Source organism: Fundulus heteroclitus, chromosome 5, assembly GCF_011125445.2.
Source record: "Fundulus heteroclitus isolate FHET01 chromosome 5, MU-UCD_Fhet_4.1, whole genome shotgun sequence".
NCBI lineage: Eukaryota > Metazoa > Chordata > Actinopteri > Cyprinodontiformes > Fundulidae > Fundulus > Fundulus heteroclitus.
Window position 1 is genome coordinate 37,871,938 of NC_046365.1, and position 27,420 is coordinate 37,899,357.

At 42.0% G+C, this 27,420-nt stretch overlaps 1 protein-coding gene across 1 annotated transcript in view; it reads left to right on the plus strand.

The window, feature by feature from the left end:
- znf827 (zinc finger protein 827) overlaps nt 1–27,420 on the plus strand; it is a 133,354-nt gene that overhangs the window by 66,744 nt on the left and 39,190 nt on the right. Inside the window, exons 5-8 of the mRNA XM_036137539.1 lie at nt 4,917–5,177; nt 20,385–20,630; nt 25,457–25,511; nt 25,649–25,755. Coding sequence (XP_035993432.1) covers nt 4,917–5,177; nt 20,385–20,630; nt 25,457–25,511; nt 25,649–25,755 — 669 coding nt within the window. The remainder of the gene's footprint in view (nt 1–4,916; nt 5,178–20,384; nt 20,631–25,456; nt 25,512–25,648; nt 25,756–27,420) is intronic.

Here is a 27,420-nt window from a genome sequence, read left to right on the forward strand (position 1 = left end):
AAGAAAAATAGGATGAGTTTCTTTCTCTCCAGCTCCGGGCTTTTTGTGTGCGACCTCTGGTCCACACATCCCCTCTGCAGCCATCAGTATCGCTGTCCGGTGTCGAGCACCGTGTCAGCCGTTGTTGGGTTCTCAACCTGCCCCGCGCTTTCTTTTTTTTTTTTTTTTTTTTTTTTTCCTCCTTCCTCTCTGGGAAAAAAACAGCAGCCGATTGTTAGAGGGGGAGCAGGCCGGCGTGACAGAGGTGGAAAGCTAATGAAGTTATTTGACGGCAGCCCTGACCACAGTGCGAGAGGTGAGGTGCAGCGGACAAGCGCCTGGCAGTGAGACGGATGAGGCGCCAGAGAGAGAGAGAGAGAGGCGGTCAGTGAGGGGGAGAGAAACAAGCGAGGGAACGGCGGTGGAAAGGAGCGTTGGTGGCAGGTGTCAGAAGTGTGTGATAACATGGAGACAAACTGATAGCGCCGTCCATCCTGAGCTGGAGCCCCGCCGTACAGCATCCTGCACACAGAGCTGTCACCGGCCTCGGTTAGCACATAACCGCCCTGCCAGGAAGCTCAACAGAGCAGAGAAGCGGAGTCACCCAGAGATGGCCATCTCCTCCGCAGAGATGCACCCGCCTCACAAAATGATCCGCCGGGGGGAGCTTGGACAGTCACGACGCCGCTACAATTGTGAAACTTTGACAGACAAAAAGACCAAAGTGTAAAGCTGGGTGTTGCTGGCGGAGATGTGCCACAGTATGGCTGCTTGTTAGCGCTCTGTGCTGCCTTTTTTGTTCTGAAGCCATCTGCACGCGGGGGGGGGGGGATAAAGAAACTTGCCTTTTTGAATTAGACTACTAAATAATTCATTGTGCTTTGTAATGTAGACTCCGAGTGGAAACGCGCTATTTATAGCAGCGGTCCACAAAGGTCACAGAGTGGTGCAACTTTCCTAAAGCTGTGTCTGTTCTGTCCCGACTCCACGCAGGAGAAGAATGGGGGAGGATTTATTACAGGCAGGGGCCATTTTTCTGTCACTGATCACTGAGTCGTTACAGCACGATGAAAAAAAAACCCTGCCTGGTTGGTTAAAGGTGCATTTTAAAGCTGTTTGCAAGGAGTTGGCCGTGTACGCCGCGCGCGTCTGATCCGACATGGCCTCAACACGCCACTAATTAGAGGACGTCCTTCCAGGTGCTGACCAGGTTATACTTAGCCTGCCCGCTGACGCCCAACGGTGTGACATTTCCAGCTGGTGCCGTGTGCTGCCCTGCGCCACTGGCCCCCCGAACTCGAAGGTCACCCCTACCACCGCTCTTGGCATCATCTTCCTCACCGCTCACCCAAAGCTGCCCCCTGACTGTGGCATCACATGGGTGGTCAAAACACCTGTCCCCTCTCCCTGCCCCCGCGCCTCTCGTCCCGCAGCCTCGTCATTAATCAGAGGTTGCCAGAGTCGGCACAGATTGATGGCACAGGGCCGGCGGCGGCAGGCCCGCGGTGGTTGGAGATGTTAGGTGTGATGGGAGGGTAAGGACCAGAGCAGATCTCTGCTGGGGTCAACGGAGAATGGACAGCGGTCTGCTTACCTGAGTTATATGTTGGTCCGCCGCGTCTCTGAGACGGACCGAGCGCACAGTAGGTGTTCAGGATGCTGGTCCCACACAAACAGCCGTTTCTGATTATTCAAAGTCGTGCAGAACATCTTTACACAGGGTTCCTGCGGATCCTTAAAAGGTCTTAAAAGGCATTGAATTCTGTAATATAAAACTAAGGCCTTAATTGGCATTAAAATGTCTTAAATCAGTCTTTCTTAGGTCTTAAAATTGTTACCAGGTCATAAATAGGATTTTATTTTTGTAATCCTTACCAAACAGTCAAATAATTGATACAATTATATTTTTTTTAAATTTACCGAACAGCTCAATGTAACCATTATTGGTTCCGTCCCGATAGCGGAACCAATAAAAACTGTTGCGGCCGGACCATAGCCGATTTATAGTTTATTTTAGTAGGGAACAAAACAAAGTTTGTGAATTCAGTTCAGTAGTTGTTAAAAATATATCTGTAATTTGTGTGTTTTTTTTTAGCTTTCTTCCTATATGGAATGTTTTTCAAAATCTTTAACATGTCTACTGAGCCAGAAAGTAATGGTTTATGTTAAAATAAACATTTGGGTAAAGTTGTCGCATCCAGGTTTATCTTGTTTATCGTGAATTTGGTCTTAACTTTTTATTTCAAGTGGCATTAAAAAGTCTTAAAAAGTCTTCAATTTAACTTGCCTTATGCTGTAGGAACCCTGTTACAAAGCAGGAAGATTTGCAAGCCTCAAATTTTGTTTCTGTCCTAGCACATTAAAAAGGACGCCATTACACAGCGTACTAATTCAGTATTTCCTGTCCATCATCTGTATCTCCTAATAACATTAAGGACTCAAGTGTTGGGGGGGAAAAAACTAATAATTGCTCATCTTTGGTTGTCATTTTCAGCAGTAAATACTTTTAACAGTTAAATTTTTTTTATCTCATATAAGCTCTGCAGAAATCTTGGAAAAAAATACATCTGCTCTACAGTTTTGTGTAAGTCTCTCTCCATCAGCTATTTTTAACCAAATTTTAGAAAATGTACGTTCATCTAAGGTTTTTTTTAACAGAAGTTGATCCGAGGTGACAGATTAATGTCGTTGTTACACCATCAACTATTCTATCATACAATCTGCTGCTTATTTGTTCTTGGGTGCTCCTCATAAGTCTTACTGACTCTTTAACTCTTTAACAGCAAAACGCAAGGAAAAACAAAATCCTGCTGCAATTCCACTTTGTTTAAATATTTTGCTTCTTTTTCCAAATGTGAAATGGCTTCAAGACTTGGTCCGTACACTGCAAAAACAGAACTAAAAATAAGTGACATTTTCTTGAAATTAGTGTATTTGTCCTTGATTTGAGCAGGTAAATAATCTTATCTGTCAATGGAATGAGTAATTTTACCCCTAAAATAAGCAAAATAAATTTAATGCACTTGAAATAAGATAATGGAGATGAGTTGTTCCTGTTTTAAGTGCATAAATCTTATTCCATTGGCAGATAATCCTATTTACCTTCTCAAATCAAGGGCACATACACTTATTTCAAGAAATGTTCACTTATTTTTAGTTATGTTTTTGCAGTGTATCGTCTGTGTAGACTTTGTCTTAGACCTATTATTGCCATGTTAGCAATAACAGTTTTAGCCTCAGAGCAAAACTTTATTTTTCAGAGAGCGCAGCAGACGTGCGTTCTGGTCCAACTTCAATATTAGGTCAGAGGTTCACTCGTTTACTGGCCAGTACCAATTCCTGCTTTTTCTCTGAGGTCTGAGCTGCCGACTGAATTTCTGTCAGATTAGGATTTTCTTTTGAAGGACCGTGACACAGACAAACTGATTTTATCTCATTTTTGTTTTAATTCAACTGCTTCAGTGCTCCTTGAAGGAGGCAGTAGAGTGCAACAACAAAATAAAGAGATTAAAACTCTGAAACTAAGGGCTGCATGATGTTTGGAAAAATATAAAATTGCAATATTATTGGTGGATATCGCATAGTCTGCATCTGATGCAATGAACCCACATTTATTTATTCTATGTTTCTCCCTCTCCAAACACTCTTTGGGGGTTCGACCTCATCATACAGGGTAGCGAGGGCAGTGAAAGTCCATTTGCCCGACCGAACCCCCTGCCGACATGCAGAGCATTAAATGTGTGTCGCCTGGAAGTAAGAGACTGAAATACCATAAAGACTGCAATAAAATGTGGTTTCAGCTTCAACTGTAAGGTTATCCCAATTTATACTCCTAGTCGCTCCACTAGTTTTTAGTACCAATGCCTTTAGGAACAATGAGATAGAAAATACAATTATTTATTTTCTTTTTTTTTAATACCACAGTACATTTGATCAGTGCTACTAACGCCAGACGATGCTGCATCCGTTTGTTTTGACAGCAGCAGATATTTTATTCCATCTCCTGTCTTGGGTTACAAGAGGACAGCAGATCACAGGAGCTGCAGCAGCCAATGCAGTCTCTCTTTCACTGTGGATTTCATTGAAGAGGTTGAAAAACGACTAGATTGTAAGAGAAAAACCCAGGTTCAGTCAGGGATTCTGATTTAAAAAAAGGCCATATATTCATATATACACACACACACTAGTGGCCTTTTTTGAATGTAGGCCAACAGAAAATGGGGCTGAGCGAGAGGGGAAAGGTGTGCGGCAAAGGTCCTCGACCCAGTACGGCTGCGTGGAGGACGCTATCCCTGCTCCACCTCCACGCACCTGAGGCAGATAATTTAAACATGCTGCGATCGGTGGATCCCTAGTTCCTGTTGCGCTAAGTGAAATATATCATTGTCAAATCTTAACCACTCCTTTCAGTGTTCCGTTCTGTGTTTCCACCACATTGTAAAACAAAACGACACCAACAAAAGCCTTCGCTTTAACTAAGAAAATAGTAGAGCACACGCGGAGGCACAAAGAAAGCAGCTTGGCCTGCTGTTCTTTTCTTGGCGGCTGTCGGAAGTTGCTCCATGTCCAATTATTAATTATTCATCTAAGGCAGACTAGATGTGGCCCAGTTTCTCCTGGAGATGCCTTCGGACCAGAGCGATCCCTGCGACAGTTCAGCCCCTAACCTAGGCTGCGCTACAGTACAGATGATTTTCTAACTGGGTCTAAAACAATAAATACATTATTTCTGGTGCCAAAAAACGATGCGAGGCTTTTTACAAAGTGATGTTGTGCTCTTTATCCAGCATCTTCTGGCCGGGGGTGCTGCATGTTGCCTGAATTCACTCGTTAGGGGTTTTACCTGAACACTGACGCCTCTCTTTACAGTCATCATTCGCCGTCACATACCTAAGTCTAACTCGCCAGGTTTTTCTCGCCCTTTTTCCAACCTGCAGCAGCCAACCAGAGGGAATCCCTCAAGTCTCCATTCCACCTGAAGGAAGAGCCCAAAGTGGAGGAGGCGCCGAGCCCGAGACCATCCTCGCAGTGCCAGAGCCAGGTTCAGCCAAGCTTCCCTGGCTCGTTCTGTCAGGATGGGCCGACGGGAGCCATGGAGCCACTGAAGCCGAGGGAAGGAAGCCCCATGGCTAAAAACAGCCTGCTGAGCCAGGATATCAATGTAAAGGTGGCCTCAGAGCTGCTCATCAAGCTGTCAGGTAGGCTGTGCTCTTTAAAGACCTCTCTGATGGTTTATAAAAACTCTACTCCTCGTAATCCGGAAATTGTTCATACTATAAAGTCTGAGGGGAGTTACGTCCTGAAACGATGTTTCTCTGCAGCCGAACGGTCATCTCTAATGATTCTTTGATTCACTCTTTTTGCAGCTTCTTCTAAACAAAGTAGATTTGTGTTATTCGTATTTTGTTTTATGTTCTGACATCCAAACCAGTCGCTGTAGTGACGCTGTATTTGGAACGCTACCCTGACTTGTGGTTCCTGTCATTTTAACACATTTCTCTGAATATGTGCTGCGTCTGCACCTGCCTGGATCACTCTGACGTCCTGCAGCGCGGTTTAGCCTCCACATCTTCTGCTTTAGCATGACAGGAACGCCGGAGACGAGTCCTAAAGCAGGAGCTGGGATTTGTAGTTGAATGCATGTTCTGCTGCTGCAGTCTGTGTCGCCACCAAATGTAGCCGTGGATAAGGTGCTCGTTTTGCCAGGTGTGGTTGAAGTGCACCAAGGACAGGTGTTTGTTTGTCTGTGGGCTGGTGAAGAGCTCTTCTCAAACATTCAAGAGCGAAACTGGCTGCATGTGAAAAATCTGAACCGCTGCCGTCGTCTTATCCAGACAAACGAAATCCGGGATAACTTGTTTGTATTACACTGCAAAAACAGAACTACAAATAAGTAAAAATGTCTTGAAATTAGTGTGTTTGTCCTCGATTTGAGCAGGTAAATAAGATTATCCGCCAATAGAATGAGTATTTTTTCCCCTAAAATAAGATAATTAGATATACTGCACTTGAAACAAGATGATGGAGATGAATTGTTCCTATTTTAAGTGTAAAAATCTTATTCCATTGACAAATCATCTGATTTACCTGCTCAATTCAAGGGCAAATGTACTGATTTCAATTTTTAGTTCCGTTTTTGCAGTGTAGTTGTATACTGTCTGTACTTTTTGATACGTTAGTTTTTTGTTTTTTTAGTACTGTAATGATTTGGCGGAATCTGGTTTGTGTTTGCGTACATTTGAGGTCATATTTAAATATTTTTTTAGCAATTACAGACAGTTGTCCCGACATGTAAAAAAAAACAAAAAAAAAAAAACCCTAGACCTGAAAGAAGGGTGTACTTTCTATTTACAGTTCGGGGCATTTGTGACGTTATCTGTATGAGCTGAGGGAATCACTTCTGGCAAAAAAAATGCCTTGATTATTAATGCATAGTGAGAATAGATTGTGAATTTTTGCAAACCTTTACAGACAATTTTCATACTTGATCCAAAAAGCGCTCTCTCTCTCACACACACACACATGCTGGTGTGTATATATATCGTTGTGAGAACATTACATTGACTTCCATTGCTTTCTATACCCTAAGCCTAAACTGAACATAAACTTACACCTCAGCCCTAAACCTAAGCATTAGCTCGCTTTGCATGGTGAGGACCTTGCAAGATGTCCTCACCATGCCAGTTAGTCCACTCAGCGTTGGTCTGCTGTCAGTGTTGGTCCTCATAACGGTGGCTCTACATGCCTACACACACACACACACACACACACACACACACACTAGGTGAATTGTAATTTGATGGCGCTGCAGAGAGGCGCACAGCTCCATCCGCAGCTCTCCATCCTGTGCCAGTGTGTGTGCAACGCTTGACGGACACCTCACACACCGGTGGCCATTGTTCTCTCTGGGTCGACCGGTGTTCGCCGTGCCTCATGCTGGCTGGTAGCTCAGTGGTGCTACACGTGTGCCGCTCCGCCGCCTGCCCTCGGGTCACGTTTCCCTGCCTCTGTGTGTGTGTGTGTGTGTGTGTGTGTGTGTGTGTGTGTGTGTGTGCAGCAGCAGAAACGGAAGATGTTGGCGCAGGGGGGCCTAAACAAAGAAATGCAATCGCCTCTACCTGCGTTCTTTGTTGCATCGTTTGCATTTCCTCTCTCCTTTTTTCCGTTTTTGCTCCTTCTGGGCTGACTTCATCCACCCCCCCCCCCCCCCCCCCCCCCCACCCCTCTTCCTCCTTCTTTCCACTGCTTACACCGGCTCTGCCAGGTTGACCTGGGTTAGGGAAAGATGCCGCAGCGTTCGTCCCTGCGCCGGGCTCCCGCTGCCCCCTCGTGCAGCCCTTGGCGGCGCAGTGCCGTCCGTTGCCGTGGCAACAGTGGGGGCGGTAGATGGAGAGGGGCGGTCTGGAGTGACAGCCTTGACAAGAGTCTGGACCCTGAAATGACCTTGGTGGGGGTTGTGAGGGGGTTGGGGGGGTTGGGAGGAGGAGGAGGAGCCGACGAAGAGGGAAGGAGAGCGCCGCGGAAAGGTCACCGACGCTACAGTCATGTGTGATTACAGTCATGAGGTTCAAGGGCACGTACACCGTAACCTCTCCCTGTCCTCCATTAAAGGTCGGCCCCCTGGTAAGGGTGCCTGAATAGGAAAAACACATTAGGAGTCTCAACGTTTTTCCTCCCCCCCCCATCTGCCTGTTGGACTGTTTATTTCCTCGTTCTAATTTGGCATCGCAGCAAATGGACAGAGCCTAATTAAATTTCTGCTGCTCAACCGCGGCGTTGGGGATGTCATCATTACTGCCCATTGTGCTGTAACATGAGTTGCATCATTCCTTTAACTAGATCCCTTCTCTACCTCCCCCCAGAACACCCCCCCCCCCCCCCCCACCCCCTTCCTCTTTTCTTCTTCATCAAACGTTTGTCGGCGGCGGTGCTCATGTTACTTCCCCCACATCTGTTTAAAACCAGGCTGACGGTGTCTGGGGGCTAATTACGCCGGACTAAATAGTCCCCGGTGCCAGCGGCTAACGTGTCCTAGCAGATGGGCGCTGGTGTTCTGGGCCAAGGGGAACATGGCGTCAAAGGAAGAGAGGGAAGTGAGGGGAGGGGGGCTGGGGGGGGGGGGTGGTGTTGGGGTTTCAGGGCCCAAGGTGGTGCCCTGACAGACTGGCATCGTGTGGGTAACAGCCGTGCCACCCACTCACCATCCAGCCACCCTCTCTATAGGTGTGAAATCACACTTTGTGTTCACTTAACTCCCGACCACAGGGCTCTTTAGCTTCATAATTCAAGTTGGATGAAGCAACTTTGACTGACGCACACAGAAACTTTCAACTGAACTGACGACAGCAAATATTTCACGAATTTTATCTGTTTATTTTAGAAACAGGTTTTTTATTACTATTATTATTTCTTATTGGTTTGAGCTGCTGACTCTGGTGGAAGTGGACAAACAAAACATTGGCTGGCTGTTATCGTCAAAAGTATCCAGCCGCGTAATCTCGCCATTGTCGGTTCTTTTCCCCTTCTCATGGAAAAGAACAACGTTTAGCTTCAGATGCATCCTGTGGCTCTTCTCGTAAAAGTTCGGGGATTTTTTACCGGTGTTTGGAACATGGCGGCTGCCGTTTCTTCTCCTGGTTGAGGTGTAGTCGGTGTTTGGGTCACAGTTGGGTACAGGGGTTAAGTACAGCAGCGAAAAGAAAAGCAAACATCTTCCATGTGGACCCTGACTTTGATACACTGCAAAAAGGGAACTAAAAGTAAGTAAAAATTTCCTGAAATTAGTTTATTTTTCCTTGATTTGAGCAGATAAATAACCCTATCTGCCAATGGAGTGAGTATTTATACCGCTAAAATAAGATAGTTAGATATCCTGCACTTGAAATAAGATAATGGAGATGAGTTGTTCCCATTTTAAGTGCAAAAATCTCATTCCATTTGGCAGATAATCTTATTTAGCTCCTCAAATCAAGGAAAAATACACTGATTTAAAGACAATTTCACTTACTTTTAGTTTCCTTTTTGCTGTGTAGTGTGATTGTTGGTGCTCTAAAGCAGAATGCTGTGTACATCAGGGAAAAATTGGTTTACTACTAAATTGTAAAAATGTAAAATAACACGTTGATCCATCTTATACCACACTGGGAAATGGTATTCAGACCACTACTGCTCTTTAATTTGAATAAAGTTAAGGCCAAATTTATTAGAATTAATATTTTAATGTTGCTGTAATTTCAAGATGAATGTTTGACTCACTAAGGCACCATTTATTTCACCATGTTTGACACTGTTTCAGCGCTAGGTGGGGCTTACTAAGAGCATTGTGGCATTTACCGTACTTAGGTCTGCTTATGACATTTATCACTTTTCCTTAAGAGTAGCACCTCTTAGGGAAAAAGGCCTTCTAATGTCACGACCATCAAATAAACGCATACGGTTTACCATAAGTGCAGTTTTATAAGGCCAGTGGGCCCACCATATTTGCACCGATCCCTCACCACCGCTGAACCAACGTTGTGCTCCGCAGATTAAAACCAAACGGGTCTCTACCTCCCGTGTAATCGGTGCCGACCCAGTTCTGCATCTGTTTGGTGTGGAGTGCTTCATAGAGCAGCTAGCTGGTGAGAAGCCACCCTAACACTGACACCCGTGTTCGTTTTTATCCGTCAAATAACTGGATCGTGTCTCCATGGTCAGAGACTGTTTGACAAAATCTAGCATCATAAGCTTCTCCACTTTCATTTTCCCAAATTCACTTTATAATATAAAATTTCATTTGTGTTCACAAGCTAGAAATTTGACTTTGGTTTCGAGATTTCAAGGAAAGGAGTTTAGGAAAGCAAAACGGTTTAATAAAGTCAACATAAAGTCGATACGTCAGGGCAGCCTAATTCGTTGACTTTCTTTTAAATTTTATGCTTCTTCACAGATTTCTTTTTGTTTTCTCAGGTGCTTACTTGTTATGTTTGGTTATTATTGCCACAAAACATTTTCTAACTCTAGTGCAATCCTAAAAAATAATAAATAAAATAATAAGTCTTTTTACTTTTATTTAATTTGCAGAACAGACACTGGAGTTTGGATGCGTTCTTCTTCAGTTTCAAGAGTTGGCATCTCTGCTGTTTCCTCTCCAGCTTTTTTTTCCTAGCAAGAGAAAAAGGAAAGTTAAATATAATGAAGAAACGTATTAGAAGCTTTAAGTCTGTTCATCAAGTGATGTAATGTTTCCGGCAATTTGAATAAATGCTTTTTAGCAGAAAGCACAAAGAAAGATTGAAGGTGTCTAAAATAAAAATAGGCTAGCAGTGTTACCGAATGTTATTTTTTTTATGTTTATATGTACTAAGAGGATAAAAGGAGGATTTTTTTTTAAAGCAAATGTAACGCTGTTTATATTTAACTGTTATTTCTTCAGTAAAGCTTATGGCGGCACACTGTCCATGCAGTTCACCGTTCTAGTTCACAGCCTCGGCGTCGTTCTGCGGTATTACCTCATATTAAGCCGTGCTCTGCTCTGACAGTGTCCTCGCCATGACCCCTCAGCGTGGCCGCGCGCTGACCTCTCTTATTCCCGCCCTCCGTACCTTCTGTCTCTTTGGCTCTTCATCATTTCCTATAGTTCAAATTTGGGTTTTTTTTTTGGTTATATACTTTAGATTTGGTACCAAGTTTCACATCCATGGGTCATTTATCTTGCGTTTATCTCAACCTCGTATGATTAACCAAGCTGCTATTTAGGTTTATATATGTCGTTTCTTACTTAATTGATTAACGTCTCTTCACTGAGACGACGTCTGACTAATTACGGGTCGTTGTCAGGCTCGCTGCCGTGCGTGTTGCTGCAGTTTACTTGTTGGAAGGCATAACTGCGGAGCTCTGGCCGGTTGAGGATCAATTGTAGCAGCAGCTGTCTGTGAAGTCTGCAGGCAAGGCTGCTGTGGCTCCCACATGACATCCAGTCTCCACACTGCAGCCTTTGAAGCGCCTGAACTCTTCACCCCTGTCTGAGCAGGTCGGCTAGAGAGCAGCAGAATAGAGAGATTGAGAGAGCGAGGGAAGGGGGGGGGGGGCAGGGATGGAGAGAGATGTGGAATAACAGAGCAGAGAGAGGGGTAGACCCGGATAACGGGGAGGATGTCATTTAGGCTCCAGCCAACTCTCATCGCGCTGTCCTCCCCCAGCTCTTCTTTCCCGTTCTGCTGTCTTCGTTTCTGTCTTACCCTCGGGTGTTCTTTTTCTGGCACTCTTTGACAGTTTTTTTTTTTTCTCCTCACCCTTCCACTTTGCCTCGCTGCCTGTCCTCCTCGTTGACTGTCAGTCCAGGAATGTGTCCCTATGCCTTCGATGCATCAAAGCGGTGCAGCGTCTTCGCTTTGCGGCCGCGCGCTGCTTTTTATCTGAGGGTAAATCATAAACTGTATATTCTGAGCACAAACGTGCTTTTAGGTTAACGCGTATTCAAGTCGCCACACGAGGTCAAAGTTGATCACTAAAACACAAAATCGCCATCACTTTAGATTAAACTCAGCCAAGAAGTGCTGGGTAAGGGGCCAAAGGTAGATCTAATGTGTTTCTATTAACAAGGCAGTGTTGTTGCCATTACATTCCTATTCCCGAGGATAATGGTCGTATTTACAAAGCTTTAAAATTAGTCGAGGCCTGGTCTATGAAGGTAGCCCCAAATAGAAAGATATTTTGTGCTTTTACTAACTCTTAATCTAAAAGTTGGCATCTTATTAATACAACTGGTAGAAAAACGAGGAGTTTAATTGTAAAAAAACGTTAAACCTTTGCCCTGCATTTCAAATATTAATGCTGCAAAGAGTAATAAAAGTTGTGTTACGGCATAATGACACCCTTAAATTACTATTTGGTACGTACCTTGGTTTTTGGGGTTATGGTTTTCAGCAAAAAGAAACAAATGTGCAGGCCATTCCATAGGTTTAACTTCTTTTAAACGAAACCTTAACCCTCACACAAACAAACAAAATGTCTTTGTAAATCTAAATCTGACAGAAATCTTGGATGTCTTAGTCATTTTGGCTTTATGCAAAACAAAGAGCAGTAAAGTGCTAAATAACCCCTCTGTATATAAAAATACTAATTAGTTTTTAAAGTTACCCACTAAGTGCGATACGTTTTAAACAGTAGGTGGCGATTGTGAAGAATACTGGTGTTTTATTTAGTGTCTGGTGTCAAGTGGTGTATTTATTGCAATTGCTCAGGGTTGCAACTAGGGTGACCAGATGTCCCATTTGACCGGGACTGTCCCACTTTTTTTAATGGTATCCCGCTGTCCCACAATCTGAAACAATGTCCCACATTTGACTGAGTCAGACTCGGAGAAGTAAAAAAAATTATTTGACGTGCGCTTTTCCCACCTCATGATTAACTACACACCAGGACACACAAGAAATAAAATCACAAGGATTTTGATGTAGATTATTAGGGAAACTATGTCAAAGAAAAAACAAACTGCAGCTACAACATGGACTGGAGAATTTGTTTTTAACTGGGTGAAGTCAGAGAAAAGTGATTCTCAGAGAGCTTTTAGTGACGTTTGCCAAAGTTATTTTTAGATTTTTCACGGAGGAGAGCTCGATGTGAAGCAACACTGTTGGAGAAAGTCACACCAGAAACAGCAGAAAGACCTTCCTGTCGGTCTATGGACTCATTTTTACTCGACCCAAAAACACCTGCCAGACAGACAAGCTACAGCAGCCAAGATTAACTAAAATAATATTTAACTTTACGCAAAGTTTTTTCTAATAAGCTTTAAAAAGTGTTCCATTTTTAAAAGATAGTTAGGTCTTAAAAGATTTGCAATTTAAGTTGCAATTTTATTACTTTTTTAAAAGTTTAACATCTGTGCAGGTGTTACTTCCAGCCGTATCTGATGGGGAAACGCAGCTCAATGTAACACAGGGTCGTGGTTGGTGTCTGTCTCCAGTGGTTAATGGGTCCATCCTGGACATGTCTCCAGTCACAGGGCTCAAATTTAACAGCTATATTAAAGTTAAATAATGCCTTTTTATAAACTCATGCATTGTGATAATTATGTTAGGGTAAATAAAAGGCAAAGCAGAGACTGATTATTTTAATGTGCGTTCTGTGTTTTAAATTAATTAAAATGTATGACGTCGTCATGTGTCCCACATCGTCCCTCATCAGCATCCTATTGTCCCACATTTGGTTATTTAAGATCTGTCACCCTAGTTGCAACAAGTGTTTAAAAATGACACCTGATATCAAGGACAGCGAGTAAACACACAAATGGCTTGCCATAAATGCACTATGCCATATATTCATCTGTGCAATCCTAGCATACAGGTATATATCTACCCACACTCAACCATCTCATCAGCGTCAGCCATGCTTGCATTGGTTTGGTGTGGGGTACTATAGAGACCAGTTTGAGCTCTTAATTTCCTGTTGTCCTGCACAACAGAAACTAATAAAATCTCATCCATGCATCTTCTTCTGAATGAGAGCGGCCATCGCCTGTGAGCTGACGCCTGACTGCTCGTCCCGTTGAGTGGCATCTGTACCGTCAGGGTTTAGTCGGTATACCTGTGCCGTCACGGCTCTAATTTTAAGTCCAGATGCACCAGAGATGACAATCGTCCAATTTTCCAGAATTTCACTTTCCCGTTCATTAAATGCATCAAAGCTAAGAACTCTGACTCTAATTTTCCATCCAGAAAATGCATCAATCAAAGGTTAGGGAGACATGCTTTGATGCCTAAATGGGGATAATCATGCCATTCCTTAATTTTCTGCTTGATTAGAAGCTACTTCTTCTATCAGTGCATATAGTCCTTAGAAAACAGGCAAATCAGTTAAAATCAGAATCAGCAGATCTGACTTGTAAGAATTTATGTTAGATATGCAGCTGTAATTATTAGTGAAGCAGTGGGATCCACTTTAAACGTCCGATCAGCTTATAAACAATAAGGGACAATAAAACATACATTTTAAGATGGACGTTAATATAAACAGGGGTGTCCAAACGTCTCGGCACATGGGCCAAAACTGTCAAGTCAACGGAACTCAGAGACCAAAATGTGATGTTAATTTTTTACTTGCACTAAAGAAATATAATAATTTTTAATGAACAATCAGGTTTTCTGTAAGAAGTGACTGCGTAAATCATCTTGGATCCTCAGGTAAAAAGGGGTTTCGCTTATTTGCTGTATTAAAGGATGCTAAAGATAAATTGTGATATAATTTGACTTGTTCAGAATTAATAAATATTATTATTATTATTATTATTATTATTATTATTATTATTAATAATAATAATAATAATAATAATAATAATAATAATAATAATAATAATAATAATAATAAACTGAACTCTTTTTGGTCTAGCAGTATAAGAAAAGGATTTGAGCCAATTTTAGTAAATTAATTCAAAGCATATTTTAATGCACCAAAGTCTGAATTTGATTAATGTCATGGCTCCTTTTTTATTATGTAATTAAAGAGAATGTTTGGTTATTTGAGAATAGAAATATGTTATAGAAAAATACTAGTATAGTATAGTATTTTTCCTTTTTAGTATTTTTTTTTGGTATTTTTTAACAAAGTAAAATAGTAAAAAAAATAAAAAAAAGTAAGTTTCATCTGCATCAGCCACCGTTGCGTATGGAGCAAATCTTTGTTGAAATGTGTTTTTTTGGGGGGGGGGGGCACACAAAATCAGTACAAGGGCCACAAATGGACATGTCTGCAATAAATGAAACATGCACACCCAGGCTGAGGGCTTATATTTTCTTTATAAGCTTATTTTTTAGCCTTAAACCAGCCGCTGTGTGGCTGAGCTCCTGCACTGAAGGGGCTTACCCATACTGTACGTACACACGCAGACTAAATGCTGCTTTTTACGGCTCCAGAACATTCGGTCACGACCCGAGCCAAAGAGCCACATCTACTGTTGGTGTGGGAGCGAGGGCGCTGTATTTAAATGTTTTATTTTGTGACAGGTAGACTTTTCCTCTGGTCTGCTCCGACGCTTTTCAGTGTCAGGATGATCAAATGTTTTTTTTCTCTGGGTGTAAGATGATGTCTTGGCTGCATATTCTGTCCGTTAAATGTGTTTCCCTGTGTGTTTTTAAGCAGCAGAGCAGTCGTTGCTGCCTCTGTTGTTAAAGCTGTGATCCACTGATGGAAGCTCGCGTGTCCCTTGGTTGACCCTTACAGTGCAGTCCCCCCCCCCACCCCCCCACCCCCAACACCACCTCTCCACCCTCCTCTCACTCCGCTTCTCCATCAGCCTCTCCTAGGTTACTCGGCCAACTCAAGCCACCTGATTAAAGGATTAGTGAGGCTGATGGTTGTCAGTGTCCCCCACCCCCATCATACTGGTTAGTAACCCAGACACCTGGCTTTGAGGGAGGAGAAAGGGGGGGTTTGGTTGCTTTAATTCAACCCCACAAGCAGTCAGATAAACAAGCGCATTGATTAAGTAGATTCTCTTCCAGCCAAACAGGTTCAGGGTTTCTGTCTGGAGCTGTTGAGCAAACGAGGAGAGAACGCAGCCGAGGCTGGGGTCAAAACAAGGTCTCTGTTCTCCATCACCCTCCGCTTCTGCTTGCCCTTCTAACCTGCCTCCAGCCCCCCCCCCCCCCCATCCCCGCCCTCAATTCAAATTCATACATCCCATGATCGTACTGTCGTCGCTGTGTTTGTCAGCCTGCTACTAAAAGATCGTTCTTTGTGGAAGAGTAGTTGCCTTTCTATGTAAGAACATGATTAGTGATTAATGATTTTTTTAGTTCAGTAGTGACCAAGTTGCATCTTCTTTACTGACTGACCTATAGAATCAGGAAATCACTTAACTTGTACCTGTCTGACGGCATGAAGTAGGCAAAAAATACCTCAAAAGGAGACATGTACAATAATCTAAACAAATTAAAGAAAAGACGAGAAACAAAGTCGCCGGCTATTTTCTGGAAAAGGTTACAAAGCAGTTTGTAGGACTTCATGAATACACCAAACTACACCAAGAACCATCCATCCACTAATTAAGAAAACAGAGTGAACCTCTTCAGGAGTGGTCAGGCTGCCAAAATTACTCCAAGAGCGCGTCAGAAACTCACCCAGGAGATCACAAAAAGTACCCAGAAGTCTAAAGCGCTGCAGCCCCAACTAGACTCAGAGAAAGTGGAGTTTCTAGACCAAAAAGGACTCAAAAGCCCTCCTTGCATTTGTCAAAAACACATCATGGTGATCCTCAAAACGTTTCAGAGAAATCTTCTGTGGACTAATGAGCAAAAAGTGGAACATCCAGGTGTGAAACGACTAAGTTGGTATGAGCTGATGATGTATATAACCTGTGAATGGCTTAAAAACAAATTATGGTATTAGAGTGGCCTAGTTAAAGTCCGGTCTGGAGTTGCTGTGGTACCTTAAACGAGCACTCCCTGCTTTAAAACCCTTTAATGTGCTTAAATCAGTGACGTTAAAAGACTCGTTCTGTGGTGCCATAAACAGCTGATCCACTTATTAGCCTTCAGAGTCAAACAATATTTCACCTCGGCTCTTCTTTGCCTGATATAAGAACGAGTTTGATAATCTGAAATGTTTGCGTAGCAAGAATAAAAGTAAGAACAGAAGAAATCAGTATTTCGCTTGATGGCCCTGATTTATGGAATATCTACAGCTCGATCCGGCTCTGAGTCTGCAGATGAGATGGGGACGTTCCTAAAAGCCCAAGTTTTATTTTTAGCTCGCACACAGCTTGAACCTGTGAGAGAATTAAAGCAACGGCTTGTTCTCACCTTTTGCGCCACTGTTTGTGTGAGCTAGGATAATAAAAAAAATAAAAAAAGATATATTTTCAGTTGAACAGAGCCGTTGTTAACATTCAAAGTGTTTTTTCCCCCCCCCTGCCTTTCCTGTTTGCTTCAGTGAACCCACATGAGCTGCTGGGTCGCTCCTCCAAGCAACAGCGTGACCTCTCTGTGCACTCCTGCCCTAATAAACCACACTGCTACATGCAACGCTCACGTTTAGGTCTATGTGGATCATTGAATTTCACATCATATGTAGAGATGTGCTTGATTTATTGTCTGTTTTAAAAATTATATTTTAATCTTTAGGTTTAGAAGATTTAGTCAGACTGCTTATTTAGTTTATTTTTAATAAATCATGGCTATAGAGACATTTACCTCTATATGATTTAAAAAAAAAGCTCATGGCTCTATGAATATATGTTTTTATTTCTCATAGTTATGTGGTTTTTAGAGAGGAAACAGAGTTGCATTAAATAATTTTTACAGCTTTGACTCATAAGTCTAGTGATTAGTGTAAGAGAAATGGATAAACTGATTATTTTTATTCTTGTCATGAGTTTTGAGGGTGCTGTTTACACCTATTATCGCTAATCCTGTAGAACGTAGGCTATGTTCACACTGCAGGTCTTGATGCTCACTTTGTTTTTTGCTGAAATCTGATTATTTTTTTTTTATTTTTTGGAGGTGGCCGTTCTTACTACTATTAAATGTGACTGTCATCAGACTTCTGTCTAAACTGATCAAGACCGCAAACCATGTGCCGTTAACAGACGTCACAGAGCAGCGTGCTGTTTACGGAAGTAATGGTGAATGTAGCTGCTTCTAGAAGTATTCAATGAGAGCCGACAATATTAAGACCACATCATAGTGAGACGAAGTAAGGTAAGAAGAAAGCAGCACAGCTATTAATGATCTTCTATGGAGCGCTAGCTGCTGCTAATGTGTGTGGATGAGTAGAGAGAGACGTGAAAGACGGATAAAATGTGACATGGTGCTTTAAAAAATCCGATATGTATCTAATTTAGTACAGATATGGGTCACGTATGGGCAAAAAGATCGGATATGGGTCGCATTTCCCTGCAGTGTGATCATAGCCATATACTGACCAATGAACCCTGAAGTTAAAAGTAAATAACTAAAGTATGAGGGGCAGGTAATATGGACTTTAAATTTTATCATAGTATGTTGTGGTACTATTGTGATGACAATAAAAGTGATTATAAAAGAACTACTTAACTGTATGTGACTGCATGTCACAGCAATAAAGTTGCACTGTCCTAAAAAAACATATTTAATAATATACTATATAGAATAATGAAACTATATTTTTTATCTCTAAACTGCACACAATAATTGTGCATTTAATTATATTTTTTTAGGATTTAACAATGGAGAAAAAAAAGCAAAAATAAATTCAGATTCATATAAGATTTTTTTTTCATGATAACAATAAACTGATAGAATAATTGAGCAGCCCTATAAAGTACTGTATGAGTACATTTACATACAGTTCCTTGCAAAAGCATTCACATCGCTTGAACTTACACACATCTTGCCACATCACAACCACAAACCTTTATGTATATATTTAGGACCTTAAGTTATTAACTATCATACATTAGAGCGTGATTGTGAAGGGGAACTAATATACAAATAAACAATTGTGACTCGGTTAAACCTAAATAAAATCCAGTGCATCCAGTAGTCTAATAATTGGAAAGCAGAGTCCATCTGTGTGAGGTTTTAATCTCAGTATTAATCCAGCAGAGTTGGTCAAGAAACGGCATTGATAGGAGCAGAGATGCCAGCAGACAGCGGGGGCTGGATTAAAAAACAATATCCTGAGCATTGAGCGTCTCACAAAGCACTGATTAATCTATTATTTGAAAATGTCCAACTAAATTGACAGGCTGGGAAAATGGAGGATTAGTCAGAGAGGCATGATGTCTCTGGAGGAGCTGCAGAGGTCCATAGCTCAGGTGGTTGACAGGACTAGAAGAAGCAGTAATCTTGTCATTGCATTTTTACGTTCCAACAAAATAAATATGTCCTCTGCATTTAACCCATACCTCAGAGCGCAGTGGGCATCTTACAACTAGGGCTGAACAATTAATCGCATTTTCAATATAATCGCAATTTTAAAAAACTCAATTTCCAAATCGCAGAGGTCTGCAATTTTTGGCTATGTAACAATTAAGGAATTAGCCACGTCCATTAGGTGTTGGTAAAATGTTTAAAGTGGGTTTGCCTCCACATGGAAGGGAAGACAGTTGCAGCAGTGAGATAATCTAATTTTATTACTTGTTTTAGAGTTTATATAATCATACATAGCATTAAGTACAGGTCAATCAGTTTAATACATAGACTTGCTTGTTGGTTGCACTTTATGTTCAACAAGGATTGATGTCCAAATCAATTAAAAACTGTTTTCTTGAATAATATTCTGATTAATACAAACATTAAAAGTTCTTGTTTAAAATAGTCCTTGTTTACAAACGTCTTTATTTAGACGCCATTTTTGTTGCTTGTGGTAAATGCAGAGAAAAGTCAAAATTGCAATTTTGGTTGAAATATATCGTAGGCCGAATGCAATCATTTCTGCTCTGAGTTTAGATGCTGTGGGTCTTTTAGCAGCTAATCTGCACAGCGAGGAAACAAAATGATTTGTTGTTTGTATATGTTTAAAAAGACATGATAAATTAAACTGGGGAAAAAATCGCATTAAATCGCAATATTAAGAAAAAAAATCGCAATTAGATTATTTTTCAAAATCGTTCAGCCCTACTTACAACAATCTGGGGTTAAGGGTGTTTCTCAGGGACCCAAAGCTGAAGATCACCCTGAACACAGCATCTGATTTCCTCCAGCAGGGTTTACATTATCTGGTCATGAGTTGATGAGAAGATGGACGGGGATAAATACATTGTAGTTCTGGAACAAAATCTTCTAAAAGCTTTGAGGCCGAGGCTAAAGATTTACCGTCCAGCATGATAAGAAAGAAAGAGCTCCAATAGAAAGGTTCAGATCATGTGTTGGAACGGCCCAGTCCAAGTCCAGACCTAAATCCTTATAAGTTCTGTTCACAGGCGATCTCCATCCAGTCTAGGCAAGAATTCAATATGCAATTAAAAGTGTTCAGTTTAGCATATATTTAGATTTGAGGATATTTGCAAGCGCCGCTCTTGCCCCATAGCTTCTAGGTGAGCTCCTGAAGGAAAAGCCTCACTCACTACTCCCCAATCACGTCCTGACGCCCTACACTTTCCTCACAATCGCAGGTGTGGAGCTAAGACTGAGGGACTCTGATGGGATCTGCCTAAAGGCTCCGCTCACTTCATTTATTTGTGACGTTAATGTTTATTAACGTTCTTTTTACTTTTTTCTTTCATAAAAGCGTGTTTGCACCATCGTCTCGTCTTTTTCATGATCAGAACACAGCGGCTGCATTCATGTTAAAGGGAATTAGAACAAAATCCAAAGGTTGAAAGTTTGATTTGTCGTTGTGTTTAAGGCAGACGGGCTTTTAGGAAAGTCTGCAGGATTTAAAAACGACTCTTAACAACACTTTTCTGACTGTGTTGGGTAACCAAGTCGTCTTCTTCTCCCCAGAGAACAGCAAAGACGCCCAGTACCAGAAGGTGAAGGTAAAGGCCGAGCCCATGGAGGTGGACCCGCCCCCCGAAGAACGCACGCCGCCTGCCTCCCACCTGCTGACCTTCAGCACTTTAGGGGCGAGCGAGAAGAGCGAGCCAATGAGTAGCCTCCCAGAGACGTTGGCCTGCCACCCCCAGAAAGACCTCTTCTCCCAAGACATATCGGTCAAAATGGCCTCCGAGCTGCTGTTCAAACTGTCAGGTACGCTCCCTCTCAGCTCCTGCATTCCAACCACTGAGCACTCCCGCCGTCACTTCCTGGTTTGTACCTTTTTTTTTTTTTTAAGGCCATATTGGAGAAACAGAAGGCAACGTTTTATGTGTTTGGATTCGGACAGTTTTTTTCTTTCTTCCCAGTGTCCTGTCTAGCAATATGGCAATAGGAATTGATGTCTCAATGCCAGATAGAGCTCGACAGATTTTTCTTTCACAAGTGGAGCGTACAGCTTCCGCCATAGTGCTCCACTTGATTTATGCTTGTAAATAGCTTTATTATGATTCCTGCAAGGAGAATTTCAAATTATATGGACATGACAATGGGAGAGTAAAGGAAGAACAAAAAGTGAAAGAAAAGAAAAAAAAGAGTAGAGGTGAAAGAAAGAGGAGATAAAAGGGAGAGAATGATAAAACCTTCTTTGTCTGCTCCATCATCTAGAAAGAGACACAAAAAGAACAGCACAACCAACAGACATAAAGCAACAGATACACTCGAATAACACCTAGATGCCATTGCTAAATCATATATATTATTATGTAAGCTGACATGTGTAATGTGATATTTGAAAAAAGAAAGTGAAAGAACATAAATAAATAAATAAATTATAAGATAAGATAGGATTCGGACAGTTTTTCAGGTGTCTTCTTCAAATCGGTGCGGTCGAGTCTTCTCCCTGTCCAACGTTGGTCTGCTCTTGCGTTGCTTAAATTAAGGTTTAAAAGAAAATTAAATATAAAAAATCATCTTATTTTTACAGATTCACACGTTGACAATTTCTCTTTCCCACAAAGTGTTTGACGCACACCTCTACCCGCTCGCACCAGGCCCCACGGGGAGCGATGTCTGCACAAATGCCCGCTCCTCCCTCCGCCCGCTCCTCCTTTCCTCTCGTTCTCTCTTCTCTCTCTCTCCCCTGACTTGTTTTCAGACATGCCGGCTCAAGCACACTTGGCTGCACATGTCCCCCCCACTCCCCCCCCCACAATCACTTCCCCGTCTCCCTCCCCTTTACATTTCTCCTGTGCGGCATCTCCATGGCAACGTGGAAAGAGACCTCTGTCCTTGGCGAGCGGAGCGCCGGAGTGGGGCGTTCCGGGTACGGAGGTGGTAGTGGCGTTTTGTGAAGGGGTGTGGGGGGGGGGGGTAGCAGTGTGCAGCGGGGGCCCACCCAGGGAGGCCAGGGCATCAGCGGCCTGGCAGCAGCGACCGCCACCCCCTCAGAAGTTGTTTTGAGCGCTGGGTGTGGAGGGGGGGGGGGGCTGGAAGAGAGTGGGCTGCTGTCACACAATGAGCAATCAATATGAATTACCCAGAGCAGTAGGACCTCAGAGACGCATCAGCAGCAAGGTCGTTGTGAACACGGAGATGATTGCAGCTTTGAAATTCACTTCAGCACATCGCCTTGAAACTCACACTTATGTCTCTGCTCTCACTCATTTAGTGTAGTGCCCTTTACTTCTGAACACTGAGAGCCGCACGAGCTGAGCTCAGCTTCTGGCTGCTTTCTCCCCCCCCCAAACAAGTATTCACCGCTGCTGTGAAGTTGCCAAACCCTCACAGGGCTCTGTATGTTTGGAACCTTTGACTTTATATGGCCTGCGTGCCGTCAGTCTTTTCATGTCATCGTATAGAACCCTTTGCTAAAAGTGTTCACACCTCTTTAACTGTTTCAGTGTGGCATGCAGCTGCATCCTCCTGGAGTCGGTACTTTGTAGAACAGGGGTGTCAAACTCATTTTGGTTTAGGGGCCGCATACAGCTTAATCTGATCTCAAGAGGGCCACACGAGTAAATTCATTGCAAGATTAAATAGAACTAATAAATGTGGACTTGTTGTTGATTTTTATATTAAGTTAATTTCACTTTTACACAATATATTATGAATAACCTCAGCGTTTTTAAGAAAAGTATGTGCAATTTCAGCACTACTTTTACTCAGTTAAACATTTACTTGTGCATTATGCATAAGAACTGATCACAGTGATTGCACAATGTTGAAAAACATTTATTCACATTTTTTGGAACTTAAAAACACAGTCCTGCATGACAAAATACATCAAACAGATAAAAATTAAGAAATGATTTGAATTTTTCCACACCTGAAGCTTAATCTGCTAATTAAAACACAGCGCCCCTCGTGGACAATATAGGAACTGCATATTTTCAATTAAACGAAGTACATGTTTTTTTTCAATAATTGTTTTATCATTCTCTTCCTATTATCCTGTCCACTTGTGAAAGTCAAATCTGATGAGCTCTTTGTGGCATCTTATTTCCACATTGCCAGACAGGACACTGGGGGGAAAAAAAAAAAACAAAAAAAAAACTACCGGACTAAATTGTTCGGCGTGCCGGATGTTTGACACCCCTGTTGTAGAACAACCTTTTGCTGCAATCTGCAGTTTGACCAGGAGCTAAGTTTAATTTTGTGATTTTTTAAATTTATTTTTTTTATATAATTTTCCATGAACTTCACAAGATGTGCTACTTTGAGTTTGTATATTACATAAAATCCCAATAAAATACATTCTCCATGGGATTTTGGACTGGACCATTGTGACACATGAATCTAATCCATTGCACTGTACCTTTTTGTTGCTTATTCAGTCGTCTGCCTGGAGGGTGACCTGTGTTCTGCTGTGTTCCTTGGTCCTCGTTAATGATTGTTCACTAATTGATTTAACAGAACATCTGGATTTTTGTTAAGTTTAAATCACACACAGGTGGTCTCTGTTTCCAAATTAAGCAACTGTTTCCACTGGATTTTATTTAAGGGTATCAGAGTAAAAAGGGCTGAATATATAGGCCTATGCACACCACAGTTTTAATATATTTATTTGTAAAAACGGTTGAAAAGCATTTGTTTCACCTGATAATCATTCTACTTTGCGTCACCTGTGAATACTTCTTACAAGGACTTTTTTGTTGAAATGTTTCCAGTTTATTAATTTTTTGTGAAGGGTAATTTTAAGCGTGTTACTTATGGCTATCTTTATTAGTGTCAGTAGTTGATGGAGTAATAAATCACAATGTGCAGCTGCCTAGCGATAAGCTGAGTCAGCAAAAAAAAAAATGGAAACCTTTAATTCTTTACAAGTTAGAAGAATTAAAGACAAACTGCAGGACCAGGTAGTGCCAGGTGGTAGTTTGGAGGAGTGTCCAAACTTCAGGCTAAATCATTCTTGAATAGCAATTGAGGGCCGCACAAAACCTGTCTTGGGGCCACAAATGGTCCCGGGGCGTGCTTTGGACGCCACTAGTTTAGAGGAAATGTAAAATACTTTCTAGTTACCAAATTATTCGGTTGTAGGGAGTTTAATTCAGCTCCTCTAGAATTTCACTCTTTCAGGAAAACAACAGATCTCCTCACAGGACAAAACTTTTACGTAACACGCAGACGCTACAGAGGATACACAACTGTCTGTCTTGGTTGCCAAACATTTTATTTAAATTTTACAAAACTATACCACTTTTTTTTTAACCTTTTATTTAAGTTTTGCTTCTCACTTTTACATTTCTCATATACTCGTTCTTACAAATCAACAGTTTAACTTGATTAATTTATTAGAATAGCTATGACTTTAAGCTTAGTAATATTTTTCTAATTCTTAATTTCAAATGCCGTCTTCAAAGGCTGTTTCAGCGTCAGGCGTAAACCAGTGATGCAGGGAAAAGACTAAATGCAAATAATTTAATAACAAATTTCAAGCTGATTGTGGATTAGAGCTTCGGCCTTAAGGAGATTTGTAAAACAGAATATGAATATCTGTCATATTTTGCCTCCATGGGGCCAGGCAGTTTTGTAACATTTATAAAGTGATGTACTTGGTTGCTTCTTTTATCCAACACGTTTTAGGAGGCATGTTTCCATGAGTTAACCGACAACTATGATCCTTTCAGGCATAAAAAGCCTCCTAAACTCAAGGTTTGAACCAGAGTTGTATCGCAGCCAACTTTAAGTCACGTCTTTTAGCACATTGCTGCAGCAGCAGCTTCTCACAAAGACGCAACCAGTTCCCTTTTCCTCTCCTGAATCAATAGAAAGGACCAGATTTAACATTTGATAGAAGAAATGTAGTTGGGCGAGAGGTGGGGTCCATCGCAGGTCAACCATCCCTGCACACAGTCACACCTAAGGACAATTTAGAGAAGCCAATTAACCCAGCAGTCATGTTTATGGACCGTGGGAGGAAGCCGGAGTACCCGGGGGGAACCCATGCATCCACAGGGAGAACATGCAATCTCCCTACCATCTGTCTTAGTTTGTTACAGAGATGACTAATTAAGTTTTCTGGTCCAACGCTTCTTATTTTGTCCTCAAATTATCCACTTTGCTAAGTTTTTATAAGCACACACCACACGGAGACCAGTGATGGTTGCGTACGAGGACTCGACCGAATCTGAGTGAAAGACACCTGAAAAAAAGACTTGTTGAAAAGAAAATCTTAAAAATGAGAAAGTCTGGCTGTTTGGAAGGAAACTTTAAGGAAATGAGGAGCGGTTTGAAACTTTTAGAGTACTGATCATCCTCATGTGTATCAGACAGTAGGTTTTGGCTATAGGATAGTTTATAAACTTACATCAGACAGAAGATTTGTTGACGGCTCCAGACACGACGCTTTAGAAAAGCGTTTTTTTTCTAAAGAGTCTGAATCCTGTCACAAAGCTTCAACCCGCAGCTGCTGTAGTTTCTTCCTTTTGACTTTGTGTCTGAGTTCGACATCTGCTGTGAAAATACAAAGAAACAGATGTATTTGGTATAAATAATGTTACATTGAAGCTGTTGATGAGTTTCCATCTTCTCGTTTGCAGAAAAAGTAAGCAAAGCCAACAACCACAAAGACGGTAACATGGTGGGAATAAATAGGTAGGTCAGTCTCTCTCCACGTGCTTCAACAATTATGAATTTGCTGATTTTGTTTGTGCTTTTTAACGGTCAATGACGGTTTGACTGTGACTGAAACCTGTGGGTGTTTTTAGTAACGCTGCTGCTGCTTTTCTCAGTTCCAGCTCGTTTCTGGACGAGTGCTTCAGACAATCACCCTTTAACTCGCGCTCCAAGAGCTCGTCCCCCGCTGAGGCCAGTTCCTCCACCAGGGCACCGTTCCACGGTGAGACAGATGTTACACGCTTGTGTTCAAATTGACAGCAGTCCAAAATCCTTTACCCCATCGAGCAGTATTTTTTTTTCGTAGAAATTAGATTTTGACTTGCCATATCATTTAATAATTGATTTCTGTGTGTGGTAGTGTAATAGAAAACTTATAGACTAAACAGGAATGTGTGCTGCTGTGTGATTGAATCGTTATTAAAAGGGGGCGTGTTAAACATAAAAGCAGCATGGAGTTCAGTCAGTGAGGTGATTTATTCTATGTAGAACCAAGAGTCAAACAGGCAACCCTGGTTTAAGGTTAAAGGCATCAGATGTATTTGCTTATGGTGCATTTCTCTCTAAATATTAAAAAAAGGTCGTTCCAGAAACTGTTCCGAAGAACTTAAGGCAATAGTTGGTCATCCTGTTCAATAACATTTTTTGTTATACTGGGTGAAATGGTCCTTCCATCCTGACAGTAGTTCATACATTATGTATTCAGAAAATGGAGGTTAAAAAGGTAGATCTCTGTCAGAGCTGCAGGCCTGTAAACACTCTGACCAATCCCTGCCATTTGGTCCGAATGGAAAGAACCAATCAGATGCCTTCATGTCTTGTGTCGTCCCCTCTGTCCCTCAAGTACCAGGGGAATCATTATCTATTGGTTGCAATCATTTTGACGCGCTCACATAACGCCAGTGTGTGTCCTCGTTCGTTGTTAGTTTCCACTTGCTGGCTGCAGATGTGCACTTCTAGTGTTTATGTATCCGGTTAGCTTAGCGGTTAGCTTCAGTGTTAGCCGTTTGTTGTAGCTCCGCTGCTCTAACCGTATACTTTGAACATGGCTGAGAGTCGCAAGAAGCAAACCGCGTACATGTTTAAAAGAAGAAGAGGAAGGCCTCAGTAGAAAGAAATAAGACCAGAGTGGAATCGGGAGATTTTTATTCACGTGATTTCCCTGAAGAGCAGAAGAGCAGAAGAGCGAGGTAAGACGGTCTTGCAAATGCGCAGTTATTCAAAAAGGAACTTTCTGGAAAAAAACGCTGAATATCATTTACTTTAATAGGACTCTAGAGGAGTCAGTTAAAACAATTTCAATCGCTTTAAATTAGAAACAAAAAGCTTAAAGATGTGGAAGAAAACACAAAACGACTATCTGAAGGGATTAAAATCCAACCATCCATTACCTAAACACGTTTGTCCATGCAGGGTCGCAGGGTGGGCTCTCCAGCAGTCATTGGGTGAGAGCCGAGGTACACCCTGGACAGGTCGCCAGTCCATCACAAAGACAACCCAAAAACACGCAGGACAGACACCCATGCATGCACACGCTCGCCTAAGGGCGATTTAGAAAGACCAATTAACCTAACAGTCGTGTTTTGAAGCTATGGGATGAAGCCCGGGTGCCTGGAGAGAACCCATACATGCACAGGGAGAGAGACCCCAAGTCAAACGAACCCAGGTCCTTCTTGCTGCAAGGCGGCGTTGCTACCAACTGCACCACTGTGCAGCCCAGGGATAATCGACCAGTTTAAAGGCATTAAAATAGTTGATGAGGTCATTAACCTTGAGAGGAAAAGACCTTGAAATGGGTGTTTTAAGAAAGGCAGCAACCCTAAACACAGCCATACTCCAGTAGCGTCTTGAATTCCCAGACCTTAATCCAACAGAACAAACAGGATTT